This window comes from Pseudophryne corroboree, chromosome 3 (assembly GCF_028390025.1).
Source record: "Pseudophryne corroboree isolate aPseCor3 chromosome 3, aPseCor3.hap2, whole genome shotgun sequence".
Classification (NCBI taxonomy): Eukaryota; Metazoa; Chordata; class Amphibia; order Anura; family Myobatrachidae; genus Pseudophryne; species Pseudophryne corroboree.
This window is the reverse complement of record NC_086446.1, coordinates 472036124-472050972: the sequence shown is the minus strand read 5'-3', so window position 1 is coordinate 472050972 and position 14849 is coordinate 472036124. Positions and strand designations below refer to the sequence as shown.

At 45.5% G+C, this 14849-nt stretch overlaps 1 protein-coding gene across 5 annotated transcripts in view; it reads left to right on the top strand.

Annotated features, from left to right (window-relative positions):
- Positions 1–14849, top strand: part of GAS7 (growth arrest specific 7) — a 675298-nt gene that overhangs the window by 539844 nt on the left and 120605 nt on the right. For 4 of the 5 annotated variants that reach the window (XM_063960779.1, XM_063960781.1, XM_063960777.1 and 1 more), the window contains exon 5: positions 4639–4692. The exons of the other annotated variant lie outside the window; for it this stretch is intronic. In XM_063960779.1, coding sequence (XP_063816849.1) covers positions 4639–4692 — 54 coding nt within the window. The remainder of the gene's footprint in view (positions 1–4638; positions 4693–14849) is intronic. 5 annotated transcript variants of the gene reach the window in all.

Genomic DNA, 14849 nt, shown 5'->3' with positions numbered 1-14849 from the left:
TGGGTTGCCGGACGAACTCGGATGTTTTTGTAAAGCGACAATCATTTACAAGGCATGGTTTTGCCTTGTAAATCACTGCCGCTTTAAAAGAAAAAAAATTATGTTTTCTTGTAATACTACAAAATAAGTGAGGACAGATTATAGGTATAGTAATCATTATTAATTAATAATTATTTACAACTAGCTGAAGTACCCGACATAGCCCGGGTTTTCATTTTCAAGTTATTAAGTTATCAATGGAGTCGATTCTATTAAACACAATTCGCATAGCGTCTGGAACGAGGTCACGGACTATTCAATTCAGCGCGCTGTTATGTCGGAGGATGCCAGTACTTATGTCCCAAAAGACCTTGGGAAAAGGGGGCGTGGCTTCGTGGCAATGAAGCGATCGCGAGCCACTCTTTCCATTTTCGTCAGTGAGGGGGCATGCCAAGAGCTCTGTGAGCTGTTGGCATGCCCCCACTCACTCTTTCTGCCGTGAAAAGACACATGTGCACAGCATCTATTCACTGCTGTTCTGCCGCGAGTGGCAGAAGCCTTCCAACTGCCCCCCCCCCCCCTTCACCGCGGGACACCGGTGAAGGGTGTCAGCGGCCAGAGTCTTACCGGTACGCTGGGGCCGCGGGGCTGGCTTCTCTGGTGGTGTGCGGGCAGCGGCGGAGGTGGGCTGCTGCGCCGGGTCTGTGGGCAGCAGTGGCGGCGGTGAGGGGGTCCGCTAGTGGCGGTGGGGCGCCGCTACAGCGGGTCGCTCTTGCTGAGCCGTTGCTAGGAGACCGGAAGCAGTGAGCAATGTGGCTTTGCAGAAAGGTCTGCATTACTGGGCGCCGCCATGTTGGAGACCAAGTTTTAAGCATAGTTCCTGTTTCTTCCAGCCAATCCAGGGGAAGCTCTCCCTATAAAAGGGGGCTGGTTTAGGACAGGGACACCAGTTCTTCAAGTTACAACCCTGTTGTAGGTGCTTTAGCCTGTGCCCCCAGGATCCTTGTCGCATTCTGGTTACTCCTGCTCCTGCTTGGTCGGTTTCCTGTTGCTGCTGCAGTCCTGCCGTTCCTAACCTGCAACTGCCTGTGGAAGCGCTCCTGGATAACCCGGTCCAGTAAGACTCTTTGGGCACAGTCGGCCCCGGGTCTTCTGCCTCGTCTTTCAAGCCACACTCCACGGATCTACTTCACCAGCCACGTCTTTGTACCACTGACCACAACCTGCAGATTGTTATCTTCAGCCTCGTCCTCCAACCCACAGTCCACAGTCCTTGTCTCCAGCCACGTCTTCAACTACCATCCACAGTTCCACAGTTCGTCATCTACAGTCTCGTCTTTCAAACCACAGTCCACAGTTCTTTACCTCCAGCCACGTCTTTTAACCACCACCCACAGTTCCGCAGTTCATTATTCACAACCTCGTCTTTCAAGCCACAACCTGCAGTTCTTTATCCGCAACTACGTTCTTTAACCATCGTGCTTCAGCCACAGTTCTCTACCTCAGCCCTGTACATTATAAATACTATTCATTGACTTTCAACCCCGCCTACGTTCTTCATTGCTCCGTGTCCCATGCGAAGGAACTATATCCAACCCCCTCATCTTGTTCACCCACAGCCATCTACCTCCTCGGGCAAGTCTCAGCTGCCGGATCCTCAAACTTTGCTAGACATGACAAAGGGAGGGGGAGGGGGGGGGGGGGGGGCAGCTCAGTAACCTGTTGGAAATGGTGTGAGTATGGCATTGGTTGTGTTCTACTGTATTCTTTTGTGCAGCCCTTGTGAGGTTTTTCAGGTTTTCTCCGATTGACATTTATTAATAGTTCTTTATATAACACACACATATTACATAGCACTTTACAGATACACATACACACTAGGGTTAATTTATTTGTACCAGCCAATTAACCTACCAGTACAGTATGTTTTTGGAATATGTGAGGAAACGGAGCACCTTGAGAAAGCCCACAGAAGTATGGTGAGATCACACAAACATTGCACTGATGCTTTGCAGTTTTTTGTTGTAGTATGTTTTGTTTATATTTACTGTCTTTTTCTACTTGAGCAGTCTGCCAGTTGTTATATTTGTAATGCCTGTGTTTTGTATGTGAACGGTCGGGCAAAGGCGCTACATCACTCATGTTACCTCTTTCCCCATAGAGGCGCACATGCAAATTACCAATGTTCGCTACCATAATATATGGTGAAGTGAACACCCAAACATCATGATTGCACTGAATCACCCCCATGAGTGGGCAAATTGTTATCGCCCTCTCTTTTTAGGGTTTCGAGTCCCTAAGGCCCACAATAACACATCTAAACAATAGTCCCCTAACACATTCCTCTACACCAGGCATGTCAAACTAAAAATCCCAACTGGGCCGAATAATCAAGGTCTAAGTCTTGTGTGGGCTGCAAGAAAAAGATAGTCTTATATGCAATAATATAGTAATAATAATAATAATAATAATAATAATACCATATATCAGTGTGTGCCATGGGCTGTTATTCCCCCTTATACAGTATATCACCACTGGCAGTGCCCGATACACATAATTGCCCCCATGGTGCCAAATAACACACCCCCCCCCCCCCCACAGTGCCAGATAACACACATGCCCACTCTGTGCATTTTATATAAAATAAATAAGTAGTATTATTACTATATAGGGGAGAGAGGACCACATTTTATATATGAGTGTGAATAACCGCTCCTGGCACACACACAAACTACTATCTTTCTGAGTGTGCCAGGAGCTGTTATTCCCCTCATATATAAAAATGCTGGCCTCTCTCCCCTATATAATAATAATAATAATAATAATAATAATATATAAGTAGTATTATTACTATATAGGGGAGAGAGGACTGCATTTTATATATGAGGGTGAATAACAGCTCTTGGCACACACAGAATCTACTATCTTTCTGAGTGTGCCAGGAGCTGTTATTCCCCTCATATATAAAATGCGGGCGTCTCTCCCCTATGTAGTAGTAATAATGCTATTTAATCATTTATAATAATACTATTTATATTACTTGTTATTGGCCATATATATTTAGCCCCCAGCAGTGTGCTCACGCTGTTTATTCGGAGCTGCCGCTCTGGTAGAGCAGTACCTCCTCCGAACACGCTGCTCCTGGCCGCTGGTGTCAGTCAGACGCCGAGTGTCTCCCTGTCTCCTCCGGCGCGGCATCAGTGGAATTAAATGCCGTTTTGTGAGCCAATGAAAGCTCGCGGTCCGGCAGCCAATCAAGAGCCGCAGTTGCCGGTCTGTGAGCTCTGATTGGCTCAGGAACCGGCACCTTAATTAAAATATCAGAAGTCCGCTTTAGCCCTTCTCAGGTAAGCGCACAGCCCGCGGCCCGCAAAAGTAGGCAGCTGGGGCCGCATGCGGCCCGAGAGTTTGACACCTATGCTCTACACTGAGGAGTGTGTGATATATCTGAATAGAATGGAAACCTGTATATCTACATCATAGGTCATAGGTCTTCAAACTCGGTCCTCATTACCCCATACAGTGCATGTTTTGCAGGTAACCCAGCAGGTGCACAGGTGTATTAATTACTCACAGACACATTTTAAAAGGTCCACAGGTGGTGCTAATTATTTCACCTGTGATTCTGTGAGCAGACCTGCAAAACATGCACTGTGTGGGGTCCTGAGGACCGAGTTTGCAGACCTATCTCATAGGTAAACAATGATGACAAGCCACATTAAAGGTGCTGAGATATTAATTATATTGCTGCTCCAAGACTGAGCACATGCTTTGTTGCATAACAAAGGTAAGATTGACGCCATTAGCACGTAAATGTCGGTCTGGATGTGTGTAGGATATACATATGTATGTAGGATAAGGCTATTTTTACAGCAGATCTTTGCTAGTGCTAGTAGGTACCACTGCCCATGTATTTTCATATTGTGCAGAATTACAACTATTACATGAAATAATGCCAAACTATATTATACATCTTTTTTTTTTTGTTTCCCATAATTTGAATTTTTCCAGTGCAAACACACACAAAAAATCTTTTTTTATTTATGTGTACCAATATTATCTTTTGTTGTTTTACTGTTCTCATCAATAACGCGTGTAGATATATAATACTTACAGGTACTGTAGGTAATGATTAACGATTAGATAACCTGTCAATGCGGTAATGTTTGCAGTAAAAGGACAGTGTCTAGGAATAGTAAATGAAACCACTACTGAGCAGAAGCTAAATGATTTTTTTCCCTGGTATCCATGATAGGCATATATGCAATTATGGGGGTTTCTGCCTTTGTTGCATTTCATTTTCAATTTTAACAGGTTTTTTTTTTTTTTTTGGTCGGAAGCACAGCAATTGTTACTAGTTGCCCTCATTTGTGCATGTGAGCAGCTGTGCTTACCCTTTAGTCCAGGCACGGATAAAAAAAGGGAGGTGTGACTGCATTTTGGCTGAATTATCCAGCTCGCGTGCTGCTTGACTGGGCACAGTACGAGAGCCTCATGAGGCAAGCGATCCAGCTCCCTCTGTTGCCTCAGGACACTACAAGAGTAGGGCTAATGCACAGCCACTGAACCGAGCCTTCCTCTCTACCTGATCTATAGATTTACACTAAGATGTCAGACATTGAGAGCAGCTTTGACGATGCCTCTTGCCTCTCTCCACAGAGCCCAGGGTCCCTGTCACCCACCAAAAAACAGAATAAGGAGACAATCCTCACAGTGAGTACCATCTAAACCTTGTTACTATGACAATATGCAATAAGTGCATCAATTGTAATTGCATTTAATTCTGTAGAGAAGTTACAACTGCTTCTAAAAAAAAAAAAAAAAAGATGGTTGCTTGCAGCTCCTTAAGCCAATTACTTACTATTTGTACCCCTTTTTTTATTATTATTAAAATATACAAAGATACATAGTACAATAGCCTTGCCGAGAACAAGTGTGGGGGGAGGTGGGAGGTGCAGCCAGTAAAACACCATTTCAATTAGCAGAATCTTTTTCCCCTCTATCACAAATTTTTAAACATTCTGCCAAGGTAAATATGGAAACCAGGAAACAGAGGATTGCGTTTGTGCAATATTGTTCAGATATCCTAAGGAATATGAGGAGAGCTTGGCTGCTGAACTGAGACATGTACTGAAAATGAATAAAAAATAAATAAAACCAATAATCTTTATATACATTGCATGAATGTGTGTTTTACCCCTTATTTATACAGCCATGCTGTACTGTAAAGCCGTAGTGGCTTTTTATAGCTAGCTCTTTGTAGATTTCTATCCTTTTTTTATTTCTTGTTATGTGTTAGTGTATCTGGCTGTAAACTCTAATTACAAATCATTACAAAATGTACTTGAGGCAATATTGGAAGCATTCCCATATACTAGGATGTGTACATTACATCCAGTGTGTACAGCTGTACGGAAGTCCTGTTATTGCACAGATGCCGAGACGCAGGTGTTCAAGCCTGCGTGCAAAATACTATTATAAATAAGAACACATTTTCATGGGATTGATTTTATAGGGTCCTTCGTGTATTCTAATTTTTTGTATAGGTTGGATATTGTTTATGCACCATTCAGCATATACATGTTATTACACTTTGCTGCAAAATCAAGCTTTGTACAACAGGTAAAGCAGGAGGTCCTAATGTGTATATGGGAGAGATTGCCTATTAGTATGCAGTGGATTAGAATAGGGTGGATTGTAGTGTAGCAGATAGCATGCATATGCTGATGCATGTCAAATGGAGTTCCCTCAGCGTGGCTGTGTAATATTACATAAGACCAGTCTCTGCACTGCTCACTGGCTCATAATGATAGCATATACAGTAGCGAGGGCTGCAGATTACATTGCCTATAGTCATATGGATAACATTCTCTCCTCATATTCAAAACACTGCATGTTCCAGGTGTCCTCATAGCAGACCATGTTTTCAGTGTAGCTGACACCACCATACCTGGAATTATATTTATTTGACCACACATAGTACATGATTCCTCTACTTACCAAAACCCATCTCCTGTTAATTAGTTCTTAAGCCGCACAATTTCAATCCATATAAAACAAATACCATTCAAAAGACAGAACACTTTCCTTTACCCCGAAATCAGTTTTACTGTATTTAGTCTATGGTGTTGGGAAAAAAATACATTCAGTTTTTAGTAGTTCTCTACATTTAATTTATTATAGTTAATTTATTAATCATTTAGATAATACATTATTTCAGTCTGTTATATCAATGGCAAATTACAGTGAAATGGAACTGCACCAATATGGTAATTCATGTCATGATGTTGACAGTGTAATAACTGCAAGTATCTGTTATTGGTTATAGTGTAAAGCAGGGATGGGGATCCTATGGCCCTCCAGCTGCTGTTAAACTACACAGTCCAGCATGCCCTGCAACAGTTTTAGCATGGCCGAATAGCAAAACTGTAGCAGGGCATGCTGGTATGTGTAGTTCAACAACAGCTGGAGGGCCAAAGGTTCCCCATCCCTGGTTTACAGTAAATACAACATGACACCTCCTCAGAGACTCAGAGTATGAATACGGGTGATGGCACACAGGCACGTTAAATGTTTGCCTTATTTTTCAACAAGTAACATTTTTCAAGGTTTGTAGCGGAATATGAATAGTGTGGACCTTATAAAGCAATCTGCTTTTACTAACAACCCAAAGCTCTGTGTGACAGTGTCTCCCATACTGTAACAACATGGATTCCTATGTAGCAGCATTTGACCTGAGCACTCTGAATCTGGGTACTCGTTTAATGATGTGTGTACCCAGCCGACGTACACACTGACCGATACATCGCATGGCTGCACAATATATAATTCACGACTGCATTCCAATGCATGCCGTCATTGGCTGGGCCATCCCGTTGGGTGTGCTGCATTCCCACAGGGACGACCCTGCAAACGATCTGCAGGAGCAGACAGTAGTGGATACACAATAGATGATGTTGCCCGATATGTTGGTCTGAAATGCCATATCGGGCAACCTATTGCCTAGTGTGTTTCCAGCTTTATGCTGGTTACACTTTATCCAGTGTACCCAGCCGATATTTGGCCCTGCGGGCTGACATATAGGTTCCTGGGTACACACCAGAAAAATGTATGAAGGACGGAGTGAGATATCAATCCATCCTTCATTTACATAGAACTAGGTCGCTAGCATTATCGCCTGGTTGGCCGTGCAGGAGGGCCAACCAGGCGGCGTCACTAGCGACTGCGGGCATGCACACTGAGCGATATGCCCGATATGTTGTTCTGATTTGGCCACAATAGGTCTCATGAGGGGCGCTGTAAAATATATCATAAAAATGAGCACATACGGTATGCATGCTGAGTTGGACGCACTTTATTATGTGTGCAGATCTGCCATGTAAGCCAGGTTTATTTTGGGAGTGCAATAATGGTATTAGCTTCCACCTCTGCATGTGCGACCAATGCCAGGTACAGCTGTGTGCTTGTAATGATTCTAATTAAATACAGCTATAAGAAATAGTGTTCCCCTTGTGGTTATTTCCCATAGTATAGTGTTAAGAAAAACATTTTATAGTGTGTTACTTATTAAATGTGTCTATTGAATTTGAGAAATTAGTGATTGTTTAGAAATCCCCCAACAGCTATTTATTGCTTTACTACATCTGAGTACAATGGGAATGTTCTGACTCTTTGCGATGATTGTAAAGATTAAAAGACATACAATAATATCATGTAGCCACAAGGAACACAATTAGCTAGAGAAGGTAATCTGCAATCAGCCAATCATAAGGCAACCAATGCTCTTCCTAATCATCAGTGAGGATCACAGCCATAACTTAGAGGCCCATTTATTAACATTAATTTTACTAAAATAATGTGAAAAAGGGTGTTTTCACAGCCTTTTCACATTATTTTAATAACACTTGAATGTATTAAAGGGCATTTGGAGCAGTTTTCATGAAAAACTGCTCCAAACTCTTTAATTCACTTTTTTTTCTTTTGTAAGCCACATCACATTCCCCATACTTATAATGGGAAATGCGATGTGGACAAATTTACTAAAAATAAAATGTGAAAAAATACTGCAGTGTGCCCTGTGATAATAATGAGCGGGACACGGCACGAGATCAGCTATGTGTGTCCGATGGACACACAAGTTGATCACACTGTTCAAAAAATAAAAAATAGGATTTTAATTACCTACCGGTAAATCATTTTCTCGTAGTCCGTAGAGGATACTGGGGTTCCATTTAGTACCATGGGGTATAGACAGGTCCACTAGGAGCCATGGGCACTTTAAGAATTTGATAGTGTGGGCTGGCTCCTCCCTCTATGCCCCTCCTACCAGACTCAGTCTAGGAAACTGTGCCCGAGGAGACGGACATACTTTGAGAGAAGGATAGATAAAGATAATGGTGAGATTCCGAACCAGCACACACAAAACTGAGGAAAGCTATGCTAACCCAACTTTAAACAGGAACAGAAACAGCTGAACTAATAATACTTAACCAAGTAACAGTGCAGGAATTACGAAGAAAAGGATTTACCAGTAGGTAATTAAAATCCTATTTTCTCTTACGTCCTAGAGGATACTGGGGTTCCATTAGTACCATGGGGATGTACCAAAGTTCCCAAACCGGGTGGGAGAGTGCTGAGGTTCATGCAGAACTGATTGGCCAAACTGAAGGTCTTCGGATGCCAAAGTATCGAACTTGTAGAACTTGGCAAATGTTCTCGAACCAGACCAAGTAGCCGCTTGGCAGAGCTGTAAAGCCGAGACAGGAAGAACCCACCGACCTAGTAGAGTGGGCCTGTACAGATCTTGGAACCGACAAACCTGCCGTGGAATAAGCATGCTGGATAGTGAGCCTGATCCAGCGTGCAATTGTCTGCTTTGAAGCAGGACACCCAATTTTATTGGGATCATACAGAACGAACAGCGAGTTGGATTTCCTGTGACGAGCTGTCCTCTTTACGTATTCCTTCAAAGCCCTCACAACATCCAAAGACTTTGAAGTAGTGGAAGTGTCGGTGATAACAGGAACCACAATAGGTTGGTTGATGTGAAACGCAGACACCACTTTCGGAAGAAATTGCTGACGAGGTCTGAGTTCAGCTCTGTCCTCATGGAAAATTAAATAGGGGCTCTTGTGAGACAAAGCCCCCAGCTCCGACACGCCTCTTGCTGAAGCCAAGGCCAACAGTGTGAAGGTCTTTCACGTAAGATATTTTACGTCCATCTCCTGTAATGGTTCAAACCAGTCCGATTGGAGGAACTGCCGCACCAAATTGAGATTCCAAGGTGGGAGGCACAAAGGGAGGTTGGATGTGCAGAACCCCTTTCAAAAACGCCTGGACCTCAGGGAGAGAAGCCATTTGTTTCTGAAAGAAAATGGACAAGATGGAAATCTGGACTTTTATGGAGTCCAGACGTAGGCCCACATCCACACCTGCCTGCAGAAAAAGCAGGAAAAATCCCAGGTGAAATTCCACCGCAGAATAAGTTCTGCTCTCATACCGAGAGACGTATTTCTTCCAAATACGGTGGTAATGTTTAGACGTTACCCCCTTCCTGGCTTGGATCATAGTCGGTATAACTTTGTTAGGGATCCCTCTTCTGGCTAGAATCAGCCGTTCAACTTCCATGCTGTCAAACGTACCCGCGGTAATACCTGATAGACGAACGGGCCCTGTTGCAGAAGATCCTCGCAAAGAGGTAGAGGCCACAGATCTTTGAGAAGCATCTCAATAAGGTCCGCGTACCAGGCGTTTCTTGGCCAGTCCGGAGCAATGAGTATTGCTTGAACCTTTTCCCTTTTTATTCTTTTGAGAATTCTTTGGATAAGAGGAAGTGGAGGAAATACATACACCATCTGAAAGACCCATGGAGTCGTCAGAGCATCTACCGCCAGTACCTGTGGGTCTCTTGACCTGGAACAATACAGCTTGAGCTTCTTGTTTAGACGAGAGGCCATCATGTCGATTTGTGGATATTCCCACCGACGTATCAAGCACCTGAACACTTCCGGGTGAAGGCCCCACTACCACGGGTGCAGGTCGTGTCTGCTGAGGAAGTCAGCGTTTTTTTCTGCCTAGAGGAGAATTCTTGACACCTCTGACATTGCTGCTCTGCTTTTCGTTCTGCCCTGTCTGTTTATGTACTTCACTGCCGTCACATTGTCCGACTGGACCTGAATGGCCCCATCGTGAAGAAGATAAGAGGCCTGCAGAATGGCGTTGTATATGGCCCTGAGTTCCAGAATGTTGGTTGGAAGGATGACTTCCTGACTTGACCATTTGCCTTGAAACTGCACCCCCTAGGTGACTGCTCCCCAAGCTCTGAGGCTTGCGTCCGTGGTTAAAAGGATCCAGTTCTGAATTCCGAACCTCCGACCCTTGACGAGGTGAGAAATCTGTAACCACCACAGAAGAGAGATCCTGGTTTTTGGCGACAGACGGGTCCTCTGGTGCATGTGAAGATGCGATCCGGACCATTTGTCCAACAGATCGAGCTTGAAGGGTCTTGCGTGAAACCTTCTGTATTGAAGCGCCTCGTAAGAGGACACCATTTTCCCGAGAAGGTGAATGCATAGATGCACCGATATCTGGGTTGGCTTCAGGACATCCCGAACCATCGACTGGATTGCCAATGCCTTTTCCAACGGAAGGAACACCTTCTGCGACTCCATGTCCAGTATCATTCCCAGGAATGGGAGCCTCCGTGTTGGCTCTAGGTGAGATTTCGGAATGTTCAGAATCCAGCCATGATCCTGGAGAAGTTTGGTTGGGAGACCAATGCTGTGCAGCAACTTCTCCCTGGACGGCGCCTTTATCAGAAGATCGTCCAGGTACGGAATTATGTTCACTCCCTGCTTGTGGAGTATAAACCTCATCTCTGTCATCACTTTGGTGAACACCCTCAGGGCCATGGAGAGACCAAATGGCAGGGCCTGGAACTGGTAGTGACAATCCTCCAGTGCAAACCGTAGATAAGCCTGATGAGGCGGCCAGATTGGAATGTAAAGGTACGCATCTTTGATATCCAGAGACACTAGGAATTCCCCTTCCTCCAGACTTGAGATCACCGCTCTCGGAGACTCCATCTTGAACTTGAACACTCTTAAGAACGGGTTCAAGGATTTGAGGTTCAGAATAGGTCGTACCGAACCGTCCGGTTTCAGTCCTACAAACAAGTTGGAATAGTACTCTTTGTTGTGCAGATGAGGTGGAACTGGAACAATGACTTGAGTCTGTTTCAGTTTTTGGATGGCCTGCTGTTAAGTTATACTTGCCTCTTGTGAAGCTGGTAAGCCTGCTTTGAAGAATCTGTGAGGTGGGAGCGATTGGAACTCCAGTCTGTAGCCCTGGGAAATAAGATCTATGACCCAGGGATCCCGGCACGAACTTGACCAGATGTGACTGAAGAATTTTAGTTGAGCTTCCACGTGACAGTCCTCCAGGCATCGTGGTCCTCCGTCATGCTGAAGGCTTTGAGGAAGCAGAGCCTGAGCTCTGTTCCTGAGCACCTGCAGTTGCTGGTTTGCGTGGTTTACCTCTTGCGCCTCTGGAGGCAGTAGAAGCACCTCTGGATTTTCCCTTAAACTTGGCTGCCCGAAAGGACTGTAAATTTGAAGCTGAATAAGCTTTCCTGGCTGGGGGAGCTGCTGAAGGAAAATACGTAGACTTACCCGCAGTAGCCTTGGAGATCCATTTGTATAATTTGTCTCCAAACAAGGCCTCTCCTGTGAATGGTAGGCCTTCCACGCCTTTCCTGGAGTCCGCATCAGCAGTCCACTGGCGTAGCCACAAGCTACTGCGTGCTGACACTGCCATAGTGTTGGTGCGTGCATTAAGCAAGCCTATCCCTTTTATGGCTTCCACCATAAAGTTTGCAGAGTTCTGTATATGGGGGGTCATTCCGAGTTGTTCGCTCGCAAGCTGCTTTTAGCAGCTTTGCACACGCTAAGCCGCCGCCTACTGGGAGTGAATCTTAGCTTATCAAAATTGCGAACGAAAGATTAGCAGAATTGCGAATAGACACTTCTTAGCAGTTTCTGAGTAGCTCCAGACTTACTCTGCATCTGCGATCAGTTCAGTCAGTTTCGTTCCTGGTTTGACGTCACAAACACACCCAGCGTTCGCCCAGACACTCCTCCGTTTCTCCAGCCACTCCCGCGTTTTTCACAGAAACGGTAGCGTTTTTTCGCACACACCCATAAAATGGCCTGTTTCCGCCCAGAAACACCCACTTCCTGTCAATCACATTACGATCACCAGAACGAAGAAAAAACCTCGTAATGCCGTGAGTAAAATACCTAACTGCATAGCAAATTTACTTGGCGCAGTCGCACTGCGGGCATTGCGCATGCGCATTAGCGACTAATTGCTCCGTTGCGAGAAAAAAATACAGAGCGAACAACTCGGAATGACCCCCATGCTGCAGGAGTAAAACAACATCCCCCCCTAGACAAAGAATCTAACCCCTCAATTAGGTTACCTGACCATTTAGCAATGGCTTTTGTGATCCACGCACATGCAATAGTGGGTCTCTGGGCCACCCCAGCAGCTGTGTACAATGATTTGAGTGTAGTCTAAATTTTATGATCAGCCGTATCTTTTAGGGAGGCTGCACCAGGGATAGGAAATACAATTTTTTTGTGACAGCCTAGAGACTGATGCGTCCACTATTGGTGGATTTTCCCATTTTTTCCTATCCTCCAGAGGAAAAGGAAAAGATGAGAGCAACCTTTTAGGGATTTGAAATTTCTTATCAGGATTAACCCTCTGTTCTTCAAACAGGGTTTTCAATTCCTTTGACGCAGGAACTTCTTTTTTACATTAAAATGAGATTCCTCACACTCCTCGTACACCTCATCACGTATTTGCAGAACATATCTGATAGCCTCTATAAGAGCCTCTATTCCCTGTGACAGAGTAGCATCCCCCCCTCCAAATCCACCTCACCCTCCTCCATGTCTGACCCATCAGAGTTAGACTGCAGGATATGGGCCAGAGATAGTTTTGCGGACAAATGGGAGGGGATTGAGATGCTGGTTTGGGTCTCTATTCATAAACTCATCCACAGTCTGTCTTAAGTATTGCGCGTCTTTCTCATTGCGGGATAGTTTTGTAGAAATATTTGAGATCATTCCCTTAATGGAATTAACCCACTCTGGTTCAGCCCCGCTATTCTGGGAAGGTGCATTGCCCTGAGTATCCAGTAGTGAGCCCCCTGGTGAAGAGGAACACTCCGCTGTCCAAGAAACACACTCTTTGCCTGACATAATGTAAATGTGACTGCACACACACACACACGAAAAGGTTAAGCACAATTAACCCACAAAGAGCCCTTCAGGGAGACACAGAGTTATTTGGAGCCAGCCCCCACCGTGCCCTTATCGCTAATGCCAAGCTTAGCCGGGTCGCAGACTAAATACACTGATAGGGGACTTAGTACACTAATAATCGCTCCCCCCTTGCTATGATCCCCTGGTACCGCTGAGGTAATCTGGAGTCTGTCTTCGAGGAGCTGCACGTCCCTGTCCGTCAGCGTCTGTGTCCACTGCAGAGGGAAAATGGCGCTGATGAGCTGCTAGATCCGCTCATAGTGAAGGCCCCTCCCATTCAATGGAGCGCGGTCTTCCCGCTTTTTTTTTATACTGGCTGAGGTAATCTGGTGCTTAAAATGGAGAGAAAACCATTTTGAGGCTGTTTTTGCCAGTGTGGGTACTGTGTACAGTGTATTGAGACACACAGCTGTGTACTGTGTCTGGAGACGCATGCCACCCTGGTTAGAAGCCGTGCGTCTCCGTACCCTCATGCTGCCATAATGTCCGGCGACCCGCTAGCTGGGACGCCGGCTTAGTACTCACCACTCTTCATTCTTCTGGCTCCGTTAGGGATGGTGGCGTGGAGCGGGAATGTACGTTCGCCGTGGTGGGGCTTGCGAATAGTTCCCTCAGGAGTTCAGTGTCCTGTCATTGGGGAACGGGACCATTAACCATTCAAGAGGTTGGGCCTCCCCCCCCCCCCCCCCCTAGGTCCCACGATGCAAGTGGGCTGGTGCCAACCAGCCCTGCCTGAAAATAACAAACATATAAAATAAATGCAGAAAACTCTTCAGGAGCTTCCATAAGCGTGACCTGCTCCCCTGGGCGCATTTTCTAAACTGAGTCTGGTAGGAGGTGCATAGAGGGAGGAGCCAGTCTACACTATCAAATTCTTAAAGTACCCATGGCTCCTAGTGGATCCATCTATACTCCATGGTACTAAATGGAACACCAGTATCCTCTAGGACGTTAGAGAAAAATAAATAAAAACAAATCATACTCACCTGTCCAGGAAGCTGGTGTCTGCTGCTCCAGTGAGTGCTGCCGGGCGCCGGGTCCCCCATATGCTGCGCTGTGACCTTGGTGCAGTACAGTGGCGCCGCAAAGCGGCAGTGCACTTTACATCACCGGGGCTCACCGGAGCGCACAGGATATGGCACGCGGCAGGCCAGAAGGAGCAGCGTAGACCGGCTCACTGGACTGGTAAGTATATTATCCTGCTGGGGAAGGGGTCCGTTGCACACGGGGGTGGGGGTCGACCGGGTGGTAACGATGTCGGTGGGGGCGGTGCATGCGCGGCAGGACATCGGGGTATTTTTTATGAAAAATACCCCTATGATGCTGCGGAGTGTCATCGCAAGCTCTGTCCCTGCATGCGATAATTGCGATATTGCATACGATAATTGATACATCCCTGCGGTTATAAGTTATCGCAGTGCGAGTTTGGGCAGTTTTATCACATGACATGATAAATAGGCCCCTTAGACTTTATAGCACCCTAGGTGAAGAAGAGCACTGTTGCCTCCCCCAAAACATATTTCTTAATAAAATGAGTTGCTT